The 23,511-nt window shown below is 32.7% G+C and overlaps 1 protein-coding gene across 1 annotated transcript in view; it reads right to left on the bottom strand.

Annotated features, from left to right (window-relative positions):
• The window catches only part of Phb2 (prohibitin 2), a 204,675-nt gene that overhangs the window by 102,251 nt on the left and 78,913 nt on the right, over positions 1-23,511 (bottom strand). The window contains exon 4 of the mRNA XM_014363178.2: positions 7,473-7,550. Coding sequence (XP_014218664.2) covers positions 7,473-7,550 — 78 coding nt within the window. The remainder of the gene's footprint in view (positions 1-7,472; positions 7,551-23,511) is intronic.

Consider the following 23,511-nt stretch of genomic DNA (forward strand, 5'->3'; position numbering starts at 1 on the left):
TAAATATTATTATCATCTCATAATAACACAATTTTGCAATAAAATTAGAATTATACATGTAGTCATTATAATAATGCGTTACAAAACGAGACTAACTATTAAACTTAAAAATCAACCATTGTTAATGATACGTACTTCTCTAACAAAACTAAATGCTAATGTAATCACTTGCAATATGAGTTGTAAAAATATCACTAAACATGATTTTTATGTCACGTTCAGTCATAAAATATATAGTTGGACCTATTTTTAAAAAAATATATGTATATTTAAACAGTTATTTTACGACATGTATAAGTTAAAGAGTTAAATAAAAGACAGCATGCTTTTTAATTTGGATACATGATATTATGAAACAAATGTCGAGATTTATTGTAAAAATTTTGTACCTTTAACATTTTTTACAAATTAAGTTTTAAGATGGGATGAAATAGTTTTGTTTTATTATGGTTTTATAGGGCTCTGTAAAATGAAATAAAAACAAACCACCGTAAAGCGAAAACTCTTACGATCTTTATTATTCCGTAAGTATAATTTAAATTTACACTTATATTAGTATCTCATCATATAACTATACACATAAAGAATTAAAATTGTTGAGATTGTTCAACAATAACATTAACCCAAAAAAGCTCAGCCTACCAGCTACTTTCTGCTTACAAATAAATTAAAGGAAAATTAATATTCATAACTGATAAAAATTCATGATCATATAATTAATTTTAGAGTTATTAACTAATGATTATTCTTGTGTATGAATTTAATTTGTTATGAGCGATGCTTTGTGAGCGATGTGGAAAGTTGGGGGTCTAAAAAAATATCATAAGTCAAAATAACGGAGAAAATGATTTTTTCCTCATTTTTAAGAAAGTAAATCAGGGGAATTAAAGTGAGTTATATATAAGAAGGGAAAATGTGGCGTTATTTTCTATAATTAAATTTGATTTGCCCCTCCATAACTTTCTACACTTTCAATCTAAAACCTCGATGCCCCTTTGCCTCTCTACTTCCTCCACTCCCCCCTTCCTAAATGTATGACGGAGAGTACGAGAGTTATCATAAAATAGCAAATCTGCTTCTGAACCCTTTTCTTTGCAACTCTCTAACTTGGCACGGCAGCAGCATGCAAGCGAGTTTAAAAAGAATGCTGTGACGAATGCCAGTGAATGTCCCGTTGAGGTAGTTAGTCAAAAATCGACTTACAACAAATTTTTTTAAACATTGGGGATCGCCTTGTTATATCGCTGTACATCATTCATTAAAATTTTGAAAATATTGCCCGTGCCGTTTTTGAGGTACAAAGCTTTAACGTTGGATTCTTTACCATTGGAAGTATAGACTAAGCCCGTGAAAAACAGACATTATTTGAATTTTTGTGGGTCTTACAATGTTTTCAGTATATCTGTGTGGTGTTGAAATTTTCCTAACCTTTTTGAACTTTATCAGAATTGTAAAGTATTTTTCGAGATCTATGTGATTTGTAAGTTAATTATGCTGTTTCGATGAGAAATTATGTAAATTATGAATAATTTATGTAGCAAATTACTCAATAAACGTTAATTTGATCAGGTATACATATATACATTCACACTAACTACCTTAAGACGTTCATCACACATAGGTTTTTTGGACAGGCATTATTCACATGAAACATATATTTAAAATAGTATGAAAAACATCGACAAAGAGTTACAAATCGTTCAACTGTACCCTTTTTTTAGATGTTTAATTTAAAAAAAACATCGCAATTCAACATATAACCTTCTGGAAACATCACGTACAATTGCATTTATATAATCTGTAGAAATCTCCCAATTTATGTTAGTATTAAATTTTCAAATACATCCACAAGTTGGTTTTTAAAAAAAACTTGAAAAGAGGGGATCAAGTATGCGTAGAAGCATGTATGTTGTTAGTACATCCAAGCAAGAAATGCAATTGCCAGTGTTTCTGCATACATTTGTGCTTATCTCACCCCTCTAAACTATTCTGCCGGTAACTATGTGAAGAACGTTTGTAAGTCAAAAAATCACCTTAATCACGAATGGTAAAATTGTGAAAGAATAAAACGCAATAAAAATTTTTAAATAATTTATTTAATTTTTTTTTTTTTAAGAATTGGTTCAAAGAAAAAGAAATAAAATTCAATAAAACTCTAATTGTGTGCTGTGCTGTGGTGGCGTGGTATAGTGTGGTGTGGAGGGGAAATGGAGCGGGGAGGTTGGGTGAGGGAAGTGATAAATGTAATAATAGGTATATCAGGAGGAAGAAGGGGTTATAATCATTCCATGAAGCAACTCCACGAAATCCACGAAATATCAAAAAGTTACTCTAGATCGGCATCTTACTAGAGTAAACATATCCTTAACATCCGGAATAAGGCATTAGCATCTCAAGAATGGCTAAAGCCCTTTAATAACTAAAAAGCCGTAACAAAAAAAGATCAAGTACTACGCTCTTTACGACATTATCAGGAGAAGTTGCACTAGTGAAATTTTCGTCTGAAGATTTGCTAGCGAAAATCAGCTTTCATACGTTGAAGTTTGATTTATGAGGATGCTTAGGTCAGTCTTGGGCACCCCCTGGTTAAAAACCACCAAATAGTCAAGAAAACTAAAGTCTTTCATTCAGTTTCAGCTGCCCTGATCTTAGCTATGAGCCTTTGTTCTTCTATTGTGGTACACCTTAACCTATTCGGCTTTAGCTTAATACACCTCATTGAACCGCGATCTAGAAAAACATCCTTGTTCTCTTTTGGAGCACCACAATGGCCCACTCAACAAATAAAGGCCTTAAGTTTAGATACATACACTTATATTATCACAAATACGCTTACTACTACCCCAAGCAAAGCGTATTCACACTTATCACACACACATTTATACGATGAAGTCGGAAACCAACAACACCAACTTCTAAACAATTACGCATCCACCTACTTTATACACTGTGTACTCAATCACACTAAACACTCACATTTCCACATAATTTTTAATCTTTGTTGCACCATCTCCCACCAATTCACTCGTTCTTTCCCATATCGTGAGCGCCCCTTCTCTCATCCCTTTGAGAGCGAGCTAGCCACTGTTCGTTGACGAGTATTCTCTGATTTTCTTTCTAATTTTTTTTATTAGGCTTCTCGGAGATATAATCTTATAGTTTAATCTCAGGTTAGTTTTTGTTGGTGGATAACAGGATCGTCTGGTAAATTTAATACTGTTCTGGGTTTTATGAACACATTCGTCTATGTCTTTTTCTTCCTTATCACATGCAAAAAAAAAAAAAAAATCGTAAGATGATACATTTAACTACGGTATTCTTAAATCATTAATCTACTTAGTACTTCAATTTTCTACAGCAATACATGAATTGTTGTTACAGAATAAATTCAAGATTGTCCGGTCATTTTGTGATAAATCAGGATTTTTTCTCTTTTTTCGAGAATGACTTTCTGTAATGAAAATGCAAGCTTCATTTTTTTTATTCTATTGTCAATTTTATAGAAAATAAATAATTTATTATTTTTACGGATTTTGCAGATGTTTCTATTTTACTTTTTTCATTGATTTTTCTGCATACCCCACCGAAAGTGCTTCTTATCTGCCCAGCTGCAAAACGGATAATCAGTTTTTTCGATGAGGATATGCAAAAAAACAGTATACGCACCACGTTCGGAGGTTAAGAAATGCCCTAGATTCCACATTCGGCTTCACTTCGAACGTTTATTCACGCAAAATCTGTGACATTCTTAACCTCGGGCAATAGATGCGTAAATCGCTATATTTTCAGAATCAACGGGCAGTTTTTCTTCCACAAATGATCTTTTACAAAATGGAACCTTTTTTACTATTAATAGACAGCACCAAAAGAAGGCATACACAGTCACTTACCAAATTTAATTGAACATCTCTCAAATACGAATATGTTGTGAGCATTTATATAACTTAAGAGTGAGTTCCATAGTCTCTTGAGGTGAGACAATACTGAATAGTATACATAATTTTCGTTCAGCTAGTTTTAACTATTGCTCTACAGTTCCTTACTGTATGATTGTATTCCTTTAAAAAAAGCAATCTCTGTTTTGCATTTCAAATCACTGTAGATAACCCTTCACTCAAGGCAACAGTTATTGTACAGATGAAGTTGACCAATGCAATCAAACCAGCCCAAGACCAGTACTGCAACTTTTTAATATCAGAAACTGACTGTTGCGTGTTAGGTCTCCAGATCTTAGAACCATAAAGAAGAGATAAAAAGACAAGAAATTTGCATAAGTATACCAACGTCTTAGCATTATAAAAGTTCTTATAACACCTTTTCAGTGACGTAAACGTTGAGCAGGCAGTGGAGGGTGCACAATTAATTTGCTTTGCAACGGTCAACCTTTGGGCTATGGATGGTGGGGTGTTTTTGGCGAGGTGGGCCGCACAATAAAATAAAATTAATTCGGACAGAGTAGTTGAAGACATAGGTAAATCAATAAAATATTATGATACAGTGAAATTCCTTTAAATTTTTGATATTCATCGAATACTTGTTAAATAAAAAACAAAAATAAATCGCGTTCCAAAAATTAATTGTTGAGTACTGATAACTGGACTTCATTATTCAGCTAAATAAATAATTTTTCATCATATGTGACTCTCCTTTTTACGAACTTAACAAAAGTTTTGGTTAACAATGTTTGATTTCTTTTTTTTTTTTCTAACAATTAACGATTTCTTTGGAATGTTCGTAAAACAGAATCATACATAAAAATAAAATTAATTATGAAAATCAAAAATCAGTTTGAATGAAGTAATAAAAATAATTTGATCGTACTAAAAGAAAATGAAAACTTTAAAAATGGAATTTTACGTTCATGAATTTATTGCTTGACACAGAAAAAGTTTCGTTAAAACCCCCCTATACAACAATCTCAACTTATTAACCTACAAAAAATGAACTTGTTTTTCTTTTTACACGCAAAGGTTTACCGATCAATGGTAAGATCCCTGTATTTATTCGGAATCAGCCTAGTTTCTTTTACCACTAAGCTAACAAACTACTATAATGTCAAAACTGACAATGTCAACGCTAATTACTATATAACAATCGGAGATTAGATGCGCAACAGGAAATAATAAGATAAAGTCATACAAAGTTACGACTGCTGTGAATTAAAACAAAATGACTATACAAAAATCCGGAATGCATTTGGGCTGTATTTTCTAGTTTTATATATAAATCAAAAAAACAAATCAAATGAAAAAAAAAGAAAGAAAAACAATGCAGATGAATTACACACGGACACATAGTAACACTGTAGAAGCCACAACACGAGAAACGTCGTACCGGAAAGAATACCTATAAAAAAAATCGCATCCAGAAAACCCCCATGAATGATAAAGAAAGCAGTCAGCAGATAACCTCTCAGTTAATTAAATAACCGGAGATTTTCATCCATCAACTGAATGATTTCGTGAAGTGAAATCAACGTTTGCCACTAACCCTAGGCTAATAAGGCAGGTAGATACGACCGCACCAGGTTGACCACAAATTCGAAAGCGTGACCCCAAAACACACCAGAAAGCTTCTCTAAAGCCAAAACACTGCTAACCAGGAAGAAATTAAAGACAAATAAAATAGCACACCGTTGCTTCTGGTCACTGATTTAAGACCACCACTTGGTTGGATCAATTAAGCAACTAAGGACAAATTTGTCTTTTATCTGAACTCATCAATAAATTGATGAGAAAGCGAATTCAGCCAACAAAGGGTACGCTTACTATTCTATATAGCGTGCAGCAATCCAATGTGATGATCGTCCCCAGCACGTGACAGCACGGCAGCAGAAAGACAGCACCCAAGTGACGTATACGTTTTTTTACCGAGTCCACTTGTCGCAGTGTGGCCTACAATCCTCTCCTTTGACTCAACCTTCTGAGAATGACTTCTCGAGCCCCTTCTTTCTAGTCTCTCACCGGCTACAAACTCTCTCAACTTAGTTCCTACTCCCAGTCAACTGCTATACGCAGCCGTACGGGATGCACGTCTATTCGTCATGAGACGCGTGGGAAAGGTTTTAGTTCCAGTTATTGCCACATTGTAGAATGGCGCTAAATTTCCGCGGTTTTCTTTTGAACTCGTAAAATGGTAAAGGTTTTAGTTTCAACCTTACCCACTTTATTTATTTTTGTAAGGACTCTTCGGCGCTAGCAGTCGCGTCTCATGACGAATTATCAACACAAATTTAAGCGCATTTCCGAAATAATGTTCTGCCGACGCTCTCGTGCACACACACTCATAAGGCACGTCACATACGTGTACTCTCAGCTTATAAAATTCGAAAGAGCTTTCAAAAATAATCGATTTCTGTAAGAAGGCTTAATAAAATTTCACAATTTTTCAAACTTTGGGAAATCAAGTTTTTTTCTCTTTTCGTTATTACCTTCTTTCAAAAAATTAAAGCGCTTGTCTCTATAAAGTTTTCCTTTGCATGAAGAGTAAACATACAAACTGTGCGGTTTTAAAATTTTTGCGTATATTTTCTTGGTTGATAAATCAAGATGATACGATGATTATCATGCACCCGTCTTTTAGCAAGGGTTGCAACACTTATGGAATTGTTTGATAATGTGCGAACACAATACCATTTGTTTTACGTTCACTTTTAAACGGATTAATCTCAAGCTCCCTAATTAACTTCTATATGAATAATCATTGAACACCAAATTTACCTGTACATTAAAATAAAGTTATAATATTTGAAAAAAAATATAATATGCATGTTAAGAATTAAAGTTTTTAAAAAGGATAAAACATAAAATTGTTTTTCCGTAACATATAATTATAAATTTTTAGAGTTTTAGAATCAATATTCTTACTACGCTACAGAAACGTATCGAAATTTTAAGTTAAAGTGTACCACTTCATTAAAACATGAACGAAATCTCATGAAAACTGCATTGAGACATGACAGTTTCGTTGCCGTTGTTCACTTCAGAAATTTTGACTTTTTGTAATGTAGCTAAAAAAAAAACGTAAAAAGATTCGATACAAGTTGTTAAGAAATAAGGTTAAGTACGACTGGAAGATTTAGTAAAACAAATATGTATTTAACTACTTAAGGGGTATCTGATGACGGAGATTTGGAAATACAGTGTGGAATTTAAAAAACTGACAAGATCAAGGAATAAAGATTAAAAAAAGAAGATACTGTACAAGGAAACAGTAGTCAAGAACAGCGACTGCAATAAAATAAACTGGCGTGTTCTAATGCGAAATTATTTTTGAAAAGATAGTATATAAATTAATGGCATTGTTACGGGGCAAATCTTCAACTTTTAAATGAAAATGTTCAAACATGTGATATCGTGTGAAAGAATCCGAGTATGAAAATATTGCAGATCTGCACATAAAAAATAAATACCAAACGATACTTTAAAGGAACAAACATTAAGCAGTACGTAGGTAAACTTGTTGTTACTTACCGTGCGAGAAATGGTTTGTGCAGCCCGAATCTTTCGTAACTTTAGGTATCCAGGATTTTGACTGACAGCAATACCTAAGTAAACTTGAGTTAAGGAGAAATGTCATTTAATCATTATTTAATACAAAATATAAGAAAAACTTAAAGAAATTTTGTGAAAATCGTGCAAAATTTTTTTGTCTATTGATGACACAGGATGTAACCTTGAAATACGCAGCATTTATTTATTTTTATAATACATAAGCAACTTTCAGCTTTTAAAAACACTTTTTTTTAATATCTGGCATGCAAATATACATAGCAGCTGTGTTTCTTGTACTATTTCTCAGATTATTTGCATTTACAAGTTCTTAATAATTCATACATCTTCCAATTTTTATTGTTCAACCAAACGATTAATACGATCATCACATTTATTCTGAGTGCTCAACTCAGAGTAATAAAAATTGCTCATTTGTCTATAAAACTTTATTTTTCTAATGAGTTTGTTGTCAAGCTTTTGATACGGATTTTATAATACCCTTCAAATTTGCAAGGATTATAAGTTGAATTGATACATTATTGTTGTCTTGTCTCATAATCTATTAAAGGTAATTTGAACCTTTTAGAGGGCAAGTAAAATTAAAAAAGTATATAATAATAAGTTATAAATTTGGGACAGTTGGGACAGTTTTAAAAATTTTAAATAAGTTAGGAGTATGCAAATATTTCTAATGCGAATATTATTTTATCACAAAGATTTGACGGATATTTAAAACTTTATTACTTACTATGTAGAAATGGTTTCTAAGTATTTCCCTAAAATAAAATATAATTTTTCTACCTGACACGCTCACTCCCGTAAGAATCCACTGAAATTTCGCACTACTACCCTCACTCCTACCTTCGTCCCTCCTAGTCTTCTTTATTTCATACTGATTGAGAGAGTCAGATAACATAACCAGCTAAAATTAAAAAGTTAATGAAATTCAGATAGAGACTCCATCACAGAGGCATAAAACAAAGCATGAGTAATAAAAGATGTTAAAATATCGATAAACACGTAGTAGAAAATAGTTAAATGGTTTATACTAACCTAATGTATGAAAAAAAAAAAAAAAACCAGAACTATTAATTTAAACATAACTAACTTAAAAACACAGATGCAGGATTAGTTGTATATAGGCTGAGGCATTGTGGCTCAGTCTTAGGATATAAATGTATAGACATAGCGATACTAAAACAGGTATTAAGGAAGAGTAGATTAAAGGACAGTTTTCCCAACGTATTTATACTAAGATAAGTATACTTAAAAATTTATTTTTCCTAATGTGTTTTTCCAAGTTTGTTTTGTACACAAATGGTACCCTAAGAACATATAGTTTCTAAAATTTGGGTTTTTATAATATTATTTATTCGACTATAGAAACTGAGAAAGTAATACTATAATCAACTAAGCAAAGGTAAATAAAATCATTTTCCGCATAATTATGGTATTTTGTGACAATTTCACAAATTTAGTGTCGCAATTATAGCCACTTCTCATCTTGAGCTTTCTGAATTCGTCGTCTAAGTTAAACGACACGTTAGACTGAGTTAAATCAATCATGAACTATAAAAACTTATTCGCACCCAGTTTTTTTGTGCTGTCTGTTTAAAATGTAATACTGCCCCTTAAAGTTTATTTTGCCATCAAGGCTTGTGGCCAAATTCAGATTCTTTAGCACATTGTGAACTAAAACAGAATGGGGTTGTGTATACCAAAACCCGACAGTTTTCAAGTACAGAGTTTTCAAAGTTTTAGAAAATGCGTTTTTCCGGTTTTCAGACATCCACAAGAGTAAAAAATAAAGAGATTTTTATGTGTTACAACACATGAACATAAACTATTAGCCTTCTTTGACAACTTCTTCAAAAGAATATCAAAAAATTAAACGGCAACACAGTTGTTTGCCCTAAACATTTGGGGTGAATTTAGAAAATGTTGGTAAAATATCTACTCATTCGAAAAAAGTGTTCAGGAAAAAAAATTTTTCTTAAGCAAATTTTTTGGAAAATAATTTTCTGGGAAAACTTTCTGTGGGACCAACAGCTTGGCAAAACTGACCCCTAACAAATAAATAATCAACATAAGAAATTGAAAGTATAATTTGTTGACAGAGATGATAAGGTACAATAACAAGCTAAGACTTACTTTATTAATAATAATTGTATTAACCGTCATAAGAATAATGCAACGATTTAAGGAAACAGTGAGCTAAGGAAAAAAACAAAAGTATTATCGAATTCAATTTCTAAAAAATTTAGCTAAAAACGAAGGAACTATTTAAAAACATAAAATAGGGAATAATAATCACGATACTTTATAAAAAGTAACAAAATGTATATTTCTTACCATGGGTAAAAAGTACAACTTGCGTGCCCGAAGGGTGCAGATGTTGTATGTTTGTGCCTGAGTTGAGAACGACATTTTGTACACCGAAAGCACAAAGTTGTTCTTTACGCATGATATTTACTTCGTGTCCTAGGGCTGCGACAACATTCATAAATTAGTAGTTTTTGTGCCTGGTGGTGGCGCATGTCACCAGGGCAAGCACCAAGCCTAAGGGACCTGCAAAGTAGGGCCTAACAGACTCCTTGTGCTTGCTCTGGTTAGATGGGTACGAGTTGCGAGCTCTATTTTTCCTGGTAAAAGAGTAGTAGACGTCCAAATGTTTAAAAAAAACTTTTAGAGTAGGAAAACGTAGCTTCTTGTATCTTTACAACTGTTGCACAATATAACCTAAAAAATTTATAAAAGTAAAAAAATACGGTTTGTATTACAAAGTTTCGTTCAGAAAAAAATTGTATTTACTAAAAGATCCAATGGATAAAACGAGTTAGATTAGAATTTATTATACCATGTTCTACATCTGGTAATGCAAGTAAGTTTCTACTATTTTTTAAATAAAAATTATTGATTTATTACAAAAAAATATGCGTTACATATTATTCGAAATATTATCCATCATTAGCTACTACTGATTAATGTCTTCATGGCAACATTTAGATACAACGTCAAAAAAACTCTACCTTTTTAACCCATGAATCGACTCAATGCTTAGCTTCTTCGTAAGAAGTGTGCGGCTTTGCCAGGATGTCATCTATCAACCGAAAAAATGTATTTTTGACGACTTTCGCAACATGTGGTTGAGCATTGTCATGCTGAAAAATCTTTTTGCTATGTCTTTTGGCTTATAGTTGTTGTTGATAAGATTTTCTATTGACAGTTTCGTTAGGCTAAAGTAGCTCGTAAACTTAAACTTTTTTAAGCAACCGGCTCAGCATCAAATTTCTTTAAATAAATAAATGAATCAACACCTCCTGAAAACGATACTTATTTGGCACAAAACTGGACATGTTCCAACGAAATGTAAAAAATGTACGTTGTCAAAACAAATTTAATAGTATTTAAAGGTTATAAGGCTGCCAGGTGTCTAAACTTTCCTTATGACATTTCACAGATGACAATTTCACAGTGATACTGTAGGTTCATTTTTTAAAAAAGAAGGAAAATCATAAATACTTATATTTGTATTTTTTTCAGGAAACCAAAAAATACTGAAAAAAACTGCTTTTCTTATTATTAACGTATTTCTTTCAATTTTTAAGATAGTTACTTACTATTTAATCAAAAAGGTATTTCTGTTAAGTAGAAAAAACAGTATTCGTCAGAATTAGAAACAATTAAAAGTTATCTGATTACCAGTATAATTACGAAAAAAGAAACTTTTTTGTAAATTTGTTATTGTCTAGTTTCGGCAGGGCCTACAGGATCTATTCATGGTTTAAAATTTTTGTTATACATAATACCATTATTCGATAAACATAAAAATCATTTTAAATTTTTCACTGAAACAAATCAAAATCAAACTGTTATATTTACAGCATTTCATTATTCCTGTATTACAACATAAGCTAGTTAAAAAATTTATTTTTTATATTTGAATTCAATAACAATTTTTTTTATTTTCTTGAACTAAATGATGATTTAATATTCTTAATGAAAATAAAAGTTCACATTCGTATATCACTTTGTCAAAAAATATTGCCTTCTTTATCACATAAAATTTGAGTGAAAATGATATTTAAAACTCATCGTTAAATTCATAACGTTACTCTGTTTCTAAGAAATGGTTATTTTTAGCCTCTTGTTCGATGGGGAAATCAGATGTGCTGACCTCATAATCTAGACAGTCCTCTCTCTATTGGCCAATTAACAAATATTTGTACAATTAAGCAATCATTTTTTACCCACATTGGCCATATTTACGACCATTTTCGTATCGGCATGCAATTTTTTGGCAATGCCATTTGGGATCAGATTGTGACAGGTATAAATCAGTACTAAGATGTCATTCCATGTAGTGTTAGACTAAGATAATGAGTTTAATGGTGAATTTTCAATACCATTTTCACTTAAATTTTATGTAATGAAAAAGGTATTGTTTATAATAAAAAAATTTACGAACGTACACTTGCAATTTTATCCATAAAATAAAACCATTATGTACTACTACTAAAAAAAAAAATTCTAACTGCATAAAAACACTGAAAAAAAATTTTTTTTTAACTAGCTTACGTTTGATTTATTTATTCCGTTAGCATATATGAATTAAAGAGTTTCTCTGTTAATAAAATGTATTTCAAGTATCAACCGGCAAAATCATTTATATTTTTTATGTTCATTATATAATAGTATAATGACTTACAAAGAATTATAATCCCGAATGGATCCCGTTAGCCCTACCTAAGCTGGACAGTGGCTGATTTACAGAATGGCGTTTTTTTGTCATTTTCCCGTAAATCGGATAATTAATAATTGTTTCTCATATTTTAAATACTCATTTTTTACTCAACAAAGGCTACCTTTTCACTGAATATAGAGTGATTTACTCAATAATTGAAAGAAATACGTGTTTTAGCAGTAAGTGCAATATCAGAATAGTTTTAGGTGTGCGAGTTTCATGTGCGTGTTATTCTAATATTTTTATTCGTGTGTATGTATGAATTTTGATAGAATAGAAGCAGACCATCTAGTATGGATGGAAGTACGTGGTAGTAACAATATCTGTATAAACAATAATTTCGATGTGAGTATTGATGACATAGCCAGTGTAAATTTAAGGGGAGTTACTTAAATTTCTAATATGATGTCTATGATGATCGAGGAAAATAAAAGATGTGATGCGACTATTACAAATTTGATCAGCAGATTAGAAACAAATACAGCCGAAAGGGCACTCAGAAACAATGCGAGAGCAGTGCAACTTTTTCAAATGATGCCAGACTTAGGTAAAAGTATCGGAAAGCTCTTTGGTAACAAATCAACTGTACAAGCGCATGATAAGATCGGTTACATAGAAAGTTAATGTTTGCTACATGGTTGGTCCGATCATATTGCGGTCGAGACGACACGTATACGTTCAAATGGTGAAGAAAACGATTGGTTCTGTCAATTAGTACCAAAGACGTACTGAATTAATCATTTGGAAAGCCTTTAGAATAGCTTTTCGGGTAATCTTCGTACGAGAGGATAGTGTCAAAGCGCGTTGGAAAAAATGACTGAAAGAATACAGCAGCGAAATAAACCGTTACAGAAGTACATGCTTTTCAAGGATAAATCATGAGAGGAGTTAAAACAAGACTTTATAAATACTAAAGAACAAATTTTAGTCAGTTTATGGTCAAGAGATTTGATTAACGCTATGTCAGCTTGCACTCATTTAAGGACGTTGCCTACTTATTGAAAATAATTAAAGAAGTCGATGAAAATCGAGTAAATCAATATTAAGAGCGTCTAGAATACACACGTTTAAAAAAAAAAATACGTTATAATACTAATTATTGAGAAATGTTACAATGAAAATGCAATGGTTAACACGTACTCTTACGGGACAGCTGTAAATTTTTGATTAAAAAGTGTCATGGAAATCATACAGGACAACAAAATTTGAGGTGTAGAGAGAATGAAGTGTGAGAAACAATTATGAAAAGTTTTAACTGTTGTTATAATTAATATTACGGAAATATTTGTGATAAAATAATAAAAATAATATAAATCAAAAACATGTAGCAACGTTGCATCTACAGCCAGCAGAAGCTACAACTCGGAGCTGTAGTGTCACTTGGCGGTATTTTAAAAAAGTCAAAGGATGTGTCTGATTACATGAAGTACCTACTTTTCGAAACATATCTACTGCAACGGTCCACTTTTTCGTGGGTGGCACGAGGGTTATCGTGGATCGTGCAATAAAATACAATTACGGGAGACAGAGGAGTTCAGGATAGATGCAACTAAATAATACTCAGAGTCAAAGTGAATTTTAATTAAATTTTGATATTTATTCTAATTGTAAAAAAAAAAAAAAAAAAAATGTAAATCGTGTTTTTGAATTCAGTGTCAAACTGTAATTACTGGAAATAATGGTTCCACTGACTAAAAAACAGTTTTAGTATTGAAAGTAGTAAATGAACACAATATAAAAAAAAACTGCGTTTTTGAATAATTAAAAAAAAAAGTCGCAAAAAGTATAATTTTTTAAATTCTTATAACTGCATGAAATAAAATTTGATGCCAAAAAAAAATAAAAAAGACCCACTATTCGGGTTTAACCACGTTACGTTAAACAACTGAACGATATGAAATTAACAGAAAAAGAATTTTAAGAAAGTAATGCTCTACACATAACGAATTTAACAGAATACTCTCCATACATTCCCAACCCAACTTCATAACCTTCGCCGGACAAAGTTGTTTTCCCTACTACTAAGCTTACAAACTACTTTAAAATAGAAATCAATAATGGAACGCTTTTTATAGTAGAATGCGTGATATTTCATATTTAAAACGGAAAATAGTAAGATATCATCGTCAATTCAAGAGAGATATACATAATAATACGCAGACTTAGAATGCACTCGGGCTTAATTCTCTACTTTTTTCTTTATAAACCAAAATTCAAAAATTAGAAGCAAAAAATAAAAAAAAATATAGATATTTCATACACGTACAGGTAATGCGCGGCCTGCAACACGAGAACTTCGTCCACACGATTAAAGACCCCACAAATGTAATTTATTTCCAACAATAAAAAGCCGGGGATTTTTACCTACCAACTAAATGATCTCACGAAGTGAGAGCAACCCTTGTCATTCACCTTTTAAAAAGAAAACATACTTAGCTCCCACCCACAAATCGAATAAGAATTCCAGGAGAAATGCGACACCAGAAAGAAAAAACACAAGGAAACACCAGAAAACCTCCTCCAAGCAAAACCACTGCGCACCGAGAAACTTAGCACAAGAAAATAGCTTTCCTTCGTTACTGGTCGCCAACTCAGGAAAACCACTTGGTTGGGTCAATTAGGCAACCAGGGACAGTTTCTGTCCCTTGTCTGAACTCATCAACAAATGTTGATGAGAAGACGATACCAGAATATGAAGGGAGCACTTACTATTTTTTAATCGTACAGCAACGTGTAGTGATGGCGTTAGCTTCGTCTGAAAAATTTCCGGTGGCAGGCAAGAAGCACTGGAGGTGTGTTGACGCCACCCGGACCCTTGGTATTGATGTGTCATCCCCTTGAGGCCACCAATTCAAACTGCCTACCCGATTTCGCCTTTCGGACCTTGAGTCCTCTCATAAGAAGCGATTCCCCGAGACTACTCTCCTGAGCCCTTTGCTCCGAGCTCTCTCAAGTGAGTCCCTTCTCCCGACCGCTAAACACCACCGCAGCTATTGCACGTCCATTGTCGAACCGAGGCTTCGCGTATTCTCCAAAACAATTCATCTCTCTACGTTCTCGTGCACACTCACACGCATAAAGCACCCCCTAGACGTGTACTCTCACTAACTTTCCAGTGATATTTTTGTTTAGGCGTAAAAACACAAACACATCACATGTATGTACATGTATGTAGGTACACGAGACACTAAGCTGAGAACAGAAGCAGACAACTTTAAATGTAGATAATATACATATATTACAATTAATATACGAGGTTGCCAGCCATCGACTTGAAGTCGATAACGTAGCTAAATACTAAAAATAAAAAAAAAAATAAAGTAGGCAACGTTCTTAAACATTATAATCTATTATGTAATATATAACACTATGGGTCAACTTCAAAACGGAAATTAGAATATTACGTTCCATGGACCTTGAAGATATAATGTATCGAATATGTCTATCACAGCAAGCACCTTCATACCCTCAACTTTTGCTTTGCTAGATTCTAACTTCGTGTTTACAGCAACGGCTGGAGAAATCTTGGCCTTACATGAAAAATAACTACAGTGTACCACCAATAATAAAGAAATACGATGTTACAATTGCTAACTTGTGGAGCATTATTCACGAGAATACCCATTACCATGACAAAAACCCTATTGCACTTTATGTGAAATAATTGGTTACGTACGCAGCTAATGTGCTAATAATGCAAGAGATGCAAACATCAATTTTGAAAAACCTAATGTCAACCCAGCAGTTATAAAACATTCAAAGGAGGCGAGGCCTGTGTAAGAGACATCAAAACGAACACTTTTATTAATACGGGGAGTTCGGATTGTTTGTTAACAGCGAGTGTCGTGTTATTTAATCAATGGTTAATGGTATATCATGCATACGAGTTAGGTAGTTTTGCGCCAGAAACTTTTAAAACCTTATCACGGGAATAAGTATTAGGCACCGTAAAAGTCGAGATGCTACTGTGTCAAATATTTTGGTGCGTGTGGTATCGGATCATGTGCTCATCATATGTACATCTTTGTTAATCCCTTCGAATAAGTTATCGCAAAGAAGGTAATACGCTGATCTATACTCAAGAACGCAGTGAAAAGTGCGTATTATAAAAAAAAAGTCACAACAAATCGCTAACTTTATATCAATTTCACCGATGACCATGAATTTTTTAAATTTATTGTCATCTGCAGGACCAGCGACTGTACCCGCAATTAATATAGGTCATCAGGAAATGTCATTACATGTATTCAATAGTACGTTTATTTGTATTACTTTCTCTGTCTCTTTTCGGATGCATGTACACATTTACGCACGTGCGCGAGCTTTTCTGGCTCTTTACTGAGTAAAAGTGGGTTAACATGGAGTTTGAGTAATCACACCTAGAAGCCCCCAGAAAAATTTTGATTTATGGTCCAATTTTTATATTTTAAATTAATGTTGTTCACGCAGAAAAAATTTTATAAAAATGATCAAAACATAATGCTAATTCTTATATTAATTTTCTATTTTATACAAGTGCAATATATTGAAAAAAGCAATGAAAAAGGCTTACCTATATAAGTACAATAGAGAGAGCGAGTGCAACAGCAGACGATGAATGGATTTCTCTCACTTTTTCTTATAGGTATTGCCAAAATGCTTTGTTCATTTTTTTTCTCGACATTTTGTGCTTGTCGAAACAAAGACAAAGTGCTTATTGATAGAAAAGTTTTCGCCCTGCAAGCTGGTATTTTTATTTTTTCTGTATCCCAAACCGATACAAAAAAAAGCAAAACGAACTTTAAAACACGATTATAACATTTTTCGACCACTTAAAAATAATTATAATTATAATGTATTTTATTCGCAATCAGCGAGATGAATTTCATATAATACAAGAAACACCAAATTATAGATCAGTTTTTCAATTCAGAAGTTTCTCGTTTGGTATCCGTAAGTAATAAGAACAAGGATCAGATCAGCGAGCTGTGTAGCACAATCGATAAGGTCCCCGACTACCAATCCAGAGGTTGGAGGTTCGATTCTTGGATTTAGTAAAATTTAATAAATTTTTTCCAACATATATATTTATAAGAAATATGTTCAATTATATATATATATATATATATTTAATATGTTATTTAATTATATTTTGATATATACTTCTATATAGCTATACATACGGCTAGTATGCTTTAATACAAAAAACACTTATGTACACAACAATATAGTTGTAGTTACCGTTTGTGCGTATATATAGATATAGAAGAAGTTTCACCGCGTTTTTTCGTATATATACATATATACATATATGTATATATTTTCAAAAATAACTACCTACTTACGTAGTGTAGTTATTTTTATGCTTTATTGTAAACGAGTACATAATAGCCTTGGTACAGTAAGGCACATTTTAACATTATATTTGTTACATATTACAAGTAATGGTTACATATTGTATTAATGGTTGTACATTATTCGATTCACTTTTGTAGTTTTTTGTTGGTACGGTGATGATGTCACATAGACCACCTCGAGAGCGAAGGATCTATGTGGTAGGCAATTTTTGCTGCGAGAAGGTCGCCCATCTCTTCACGAGAAGCATTGCGTGGTGAAAAAGCACATGTGAAAAATCACAGAAGTACTTGCTCAGGAGAGTCGCACTGGCCGGGAATCGAACCCACAGTCTGCCACGTGCTGTCCCACAAACCAGCCGACCAAGCCACCGCGCGCTCTGCGTGTATATATCTAGAGTGCTCATTGGTGGCGTGAACAGTAACGGAGGAGTAGACCAGACTTTTCGTTGCATATTTATCCTCATGCGGCTTTTTACCGCCCACCATAAGATGTTTCACATCAAAAAGAACCTTTTTTTTTCTTACTATCTGTGGTGCAAGCAGGCTACTACACTTGACTCCCAAGTGATGCGACTTTAGTGCATTCATATGCGCAGAGGCATCTGAAGTAAGCCAAGTCCTTTGTGGATTCAATTGTGCAAGCTGGATTGGCTCTATGCAACATCTCCTTTAGAAGTCCAAGTTGGAAGTTTGTACGCTCCAGGCAGCACCTAACCTTAAAGACTAAGCAGATCAAAGAGTGGTCCAGTACACTACTCCGACTCAAACAGAATGAAATTTACTAGTTAATACGGAATATTGGAGTACGGAATATTGAACCCTTGACATCACGGACCTATGTTAATTCTTATGCACGCTGAAAAACTTGTTGACTTTTAAGAAAAGCTAGACATTTTAGACATCTTTAACAAAGATCACTGAGCCACTATTGCCTAATTGTGCGATTAAGTACAAGTCCTGCAAAGCTATATAAAAGAGATTTAGGTGACAAAAAGGATGGCAATCTCCCTAAGCTGAGTGATTTATTCGCACGAATGCATGTAAAATAAGGTTGGTATACTTTTTCCATAAAAACAGATACAGATCGGAAATTTTTAAAAGTATCCTGTATTTGTACAGGATAGCATAGATAGCAATACAAAGAAAGCATTATAAAATATAACGAAACTAACACAACCAGCATTACCACTCATGAGTTACTTAAGCAACACAATGAAAGACTTTATTTCAAAGATGACAAGCTTACTGCTACTAACATCGCTATACATCGCATACCAATAATCGACGATCTTCCTGTAACTACGACTTCTTCATGCTTTGAAGAATGAAACGTCAAGCGTCAAGTACTAAAACTGCTTGAAAATGATATTTTACGGCAGTCAGGATGTGGCTATAATACTGCTCTTTGGATTATTCCCAAAAAAGGATTGATAGAAAGCCTAAATGACATGTAGTTCTCCACTTTAGACTATCAAATTAAAAAAAAATAATACCGATAAGCTTATAATTTCCTAAAATTACTACATACATATTAAATATAGTAGATCAAGTGAAAAACTCTAAATATTACACAGCCATAGATTGCAAATTGGGGTTTCATCAAATTTTAGTACGATTTGACGACTTGTATAAAACAGCGTTTTTTATCTCAAATGAACATTACGAATCCGTTAGAACGCCTTTTAGCTTAAGAAATGCGGTTGTTGAGTATCAATCAGTAGATAAACTAGGCTGATACTAGCACACGCTAAATACAGCACACGTCCCTCTGCCTGTCCACGTGTGCGACCGTACGTGGACAGCCATGGCTCCATACGAAACGCTAGAAATTGTTCTCCACCTCTCTGATTAATCTGTAGGAGAGAGTGTTGTTTTGTACATATGGATAAGAGTCCCCACTATACGCTTATATCTGTGAGGTATGACGAATAAGTTTTCCTCTCTAAGGTAATTCGTCATGAGACGCGTGGGAGAGGTTTGAGTTCCAGTTATTGCCGCATGATGCTTTTTTAAATTGTAGAATGGTGCTAAATTTTCGCGGTTTTCTTTTGAACACGTAAAATGGTAGAGGTTTTAGTTTTAACTTTAGCCACTTCATTTACTTTTGTAAGGACTCTTCGGCGCTACTAGTCGCGCCTCATGAAGAATATGTATCTACATGTTTAACTATATACATATATGAATACTTACGTACGATGCACGTATGCATCTTTTTTTTATTTTTAAATTAGAAATGGGAGAATTTAAGATGAAAGTCCCAACTATACGATCCCTCTTACCAATTACGTACAATTAATAATTTTTTTTACTCCTTTGAAAAATATTATGTATGTAGATTTTCTGTAGAACTGGTAAATAATATAAGAAAAGAATTTTTTTTTAAGAAAGTAATAAATCTCAAAACATTTTTATGCGTTTGACATTATGAAAACCACAAAGTTTGTAAGCTCAATTACGAAGAGAGCAAGTGGTAACCTATCTGTAGAGTTCAACCGAAAGATAATCTGTCATATTACTGACTTTAAATACAAATCTTTCAAGCCACTTTTGTTTTAGTTGTTAATTTATAAAAAATGTAGGTTCTTTTGTAAAATATTTCTAATCTCAGTGTACTTTGTATCAGCTGAATTACAGGCTAGTCCATGTTGGCTTAATTTAAGATATAAGTTTAAAATATATAATCATTCCAGGCTGTTTAAAGCCTTGCATGTCTACCACATATTGCATTTTTTTTTTTATATAAAAACTTTAAATTACTGTTCGAACCTTTCATAACTTTCACGTTTAGAAAATGATGATTTGTTAGTTGAAAACTTTTTATCAGGAATTTTACGACATTTACGATCTTTTGATTTTTGCTGAGCTTCTGTTTCTTTACATTTCTCAGCATGTCTCTTCTTAAATTTTTTCCACTCTTTTTGTCTTTGCTTATTCTCTCCTTCTTCTTCAAGAGTCCAAGTGCTCTGACCTTTTTTCACGATGGTTAACAAATAAAAGATGTTTGTAGAGTCATGCATCAGGTTTTATAACCTCACGTTAGTTTTCTGACATTCCTACTAAGAAGACGTACAAAACAATACGATCATATAACATTAAGAAGTAAACTGATGAATTATCAAGAAAGCTGTTGGGAGATTCAAGTTTTAATTGCACATCTACGGGAGCAATCTTTAATGGCTCGTTTTGATTAGAGCAGTCAATGACAATCAAAGGTACATCATATTGAAACGGATATTTGCTTTAAAAAGGTACACGATTTCTACCATAATATGAATTTTTAAAGTTTTCATACATGTCATAAAACAATGCACAATGATTGTTTGTTACGTTGATATTAAGATCCCCATAAAGATAATATTGTGAATTAAAATACAGTTTTACATGACTCACATTGCACTAATTTAATTGGCTAGCATTAACACACCTGTGATTTTTTCGGTTAGTTCGAAACGCTAATATAACATAGCACGGCTTTTCCAACTGGTTAGACGTCTTGATCGTCGATATATATATTTCAAAGTAGTGGATAAAAGTGAATATTCATAAAGTTTCCAAGTTTAATATCTCATGGATGGGTAATTCTTTTACAAACCGGAGAGATTGAGATAAACTCTGACCGACACTCTTTTCGTTTGGTTAAAAATTTTTTTATGGGTTCTATATCAAAAAACAAAATATACCTATTCGAGAATTTTGTTTTTTTAAATAGAGAGGGTTGATAGTTAAAGAGTTTTCTGATTTTTGCCTTAGAGACTCATTTTCAAACATGCATTATTCCGGTTCTTTTAGAGCTGGAGTAAATTTTTTTTTTCATTTCGAAGATAATACAGTAAATTTTAAGAAAAAAATTTTTACAACAAAATTTATCAACAATTTCATGTTGTTAATAACTTGAATGATCAAATTGGTTTTCGAGTATGGTTCACAAAACTTAACGATTACTTAATACAACCTTCGTATTCTACATCAAATTTTCCATAAAAACATGTTTTTAATTGATGATAAAATTATTATTGGGAGAAATACATTAATTTATGTAGCGCGGCCGCAGCGGGCGGGCACCTCTGCACGCCTCTCCTTCTAACCCTACATCGTTTTTCTCAAGAAAATTAACGATTATCAAAATAATGACATGTTAGTAACTGAAAAAACATATTTATTTTTACTTTTAAACATGACTTATAATCAACTTCATGTGTAATTGAAGATTTTTACAATTGTTGTTTCATAATTTAATGAAAATATTTTTGCTTCTAGTCTTTGAAGAGAGATCGGTATCATGCAATGGAATTGTAAGGTGCCTTTTATTGTTCAAGCTTTTTGAAATCGTTCAGACAATATTTGTTCTTTCTTATCATATTCATTATTAGTTGAATAACGACACGTTCGCTTTGCAAAGCTTCTGTTACCCAAGTGAATAATTCGAGGGGTGTTCAAATTGGATCATTTATCCTTTGAAGACTACCTCTGTCAGCACGTCGTTTGAACGTCCCACCTATTCCATCGCATGGTCCCTTGCCATGTGACAGAGGGAAAAAATGCCATTCGGCAGGTATTCCAAAATCTTTTACATGATAAGTAGGATTAACAAAGTTTTTCTTGTTTTTGTACTATGCACTTGCACCATCCGAAAAATATATCAATTAATTTACAGCGTTCAATTCGTCTAAATAAATTCTACAAGTTGATTTTGAAAAAGATGAATAGCAACTATGTTATGATGCAAGCATTCAGAAATGCAAACTAAACTTTCAACATTTATTTCATCTTTTTCATCTTTATAGTAAATTGAGAATGGATGTACAGTTGTTTGATCATTATTCCAGTGCAAACCTTATATGGAAATTTGTAAAACAAATGCATAATTTTCACTAAAATCACATATAACAGTACGCTTATTTTTCATCAGTTTTTTTTCCTTAAGTTCAAGAATTCCATTTGTTTTTTGGCCAAAAAAGAATGAATCAGCTATTTTTTCAAGCTATTGTTTAAAAGTTGTAAGAATTCATCTACACTAGATATTGAAGTTTGTAGTAAAGTTTAATCTACTGTCACCCACTGTTTGTATTGCACATTATCGATAAATTTTTATTGAAATTTTGTTGTTATTCTTCAATAATATTATCTACACCAGGGCACTTATCGCATAATCCCAAAAAACAATTAGTAGATTATATATCACACGTCATACGATCCAAACAATTATGATAATTAGTTATTGGTCTTTTGGAGTGAACTGTAATACATTATAAATTTGCTCCATCTATCAGGAGTTTAATATTTTTATGTATCGGACCCACACACACACACCGAGTGAGTGCCACTCGCTCCTGCCAGTATACGATGTTTTGGTCGTATGCTAGCAAACTTTGAAAAACTACACTTCATTGTCAAATACTCTTTTTTAAATAGTTCATACGATTCTTTTGGATTATTGAAAATCAGTCGTTTTTGCATCTGTATTTTGTGACCATCCTTTGTGACTATCAAGTAGACGAAATCTGTTTTACGGGGAATAATTTGTGTCTTTATCAGATTGATAGAATAACATCTACTCCTAAAGATGAATGGCTTTTGGGACTTGGATTGCTTACTATTCCTTTATCTTTGGAAGTATTTCTTGCAATAGTTATCATATGGCAAAGCCGTGGAAAAGTTTACCTGAATTTTCTGATAAGACCAGTGTCTGAAACTAGTCAAAATTTTTACTTTATGACATAGGTCTGTACGGGTGTTAAAACTTTCTTGTAAGGTTCTTAAAATTGCGACATTATTATCAACTTCATCAACATCATCTGGATCATCGTTGTTTGCATGAAAACTTTCTTTTTGATTGCCTCAGTAATTTTTTCAACTTTCCCCTCAAGATAACGTTTCTGTTTTAATTTGCGTGCACGTGTGTGTCACCAAAACAATCGAGATGACTCGTCGCACAGTG

Source organism: Copidosoma floridanum, unplaced genomic scaffold (assembly GCF_036245765.1).
Source record: "Copidosoma floridanum isolate Cflo_tuat_1 unplaced genomic scaffold, Cflo_Japanese_pri ptg000011l, whole genome shotgun sequence".
NCBI lineage: Eukaryota > Metazoa > Arthropoda > Insecta > Hymenoptera > Encyrtidae > Copidosoma > Copidosoma floridanum.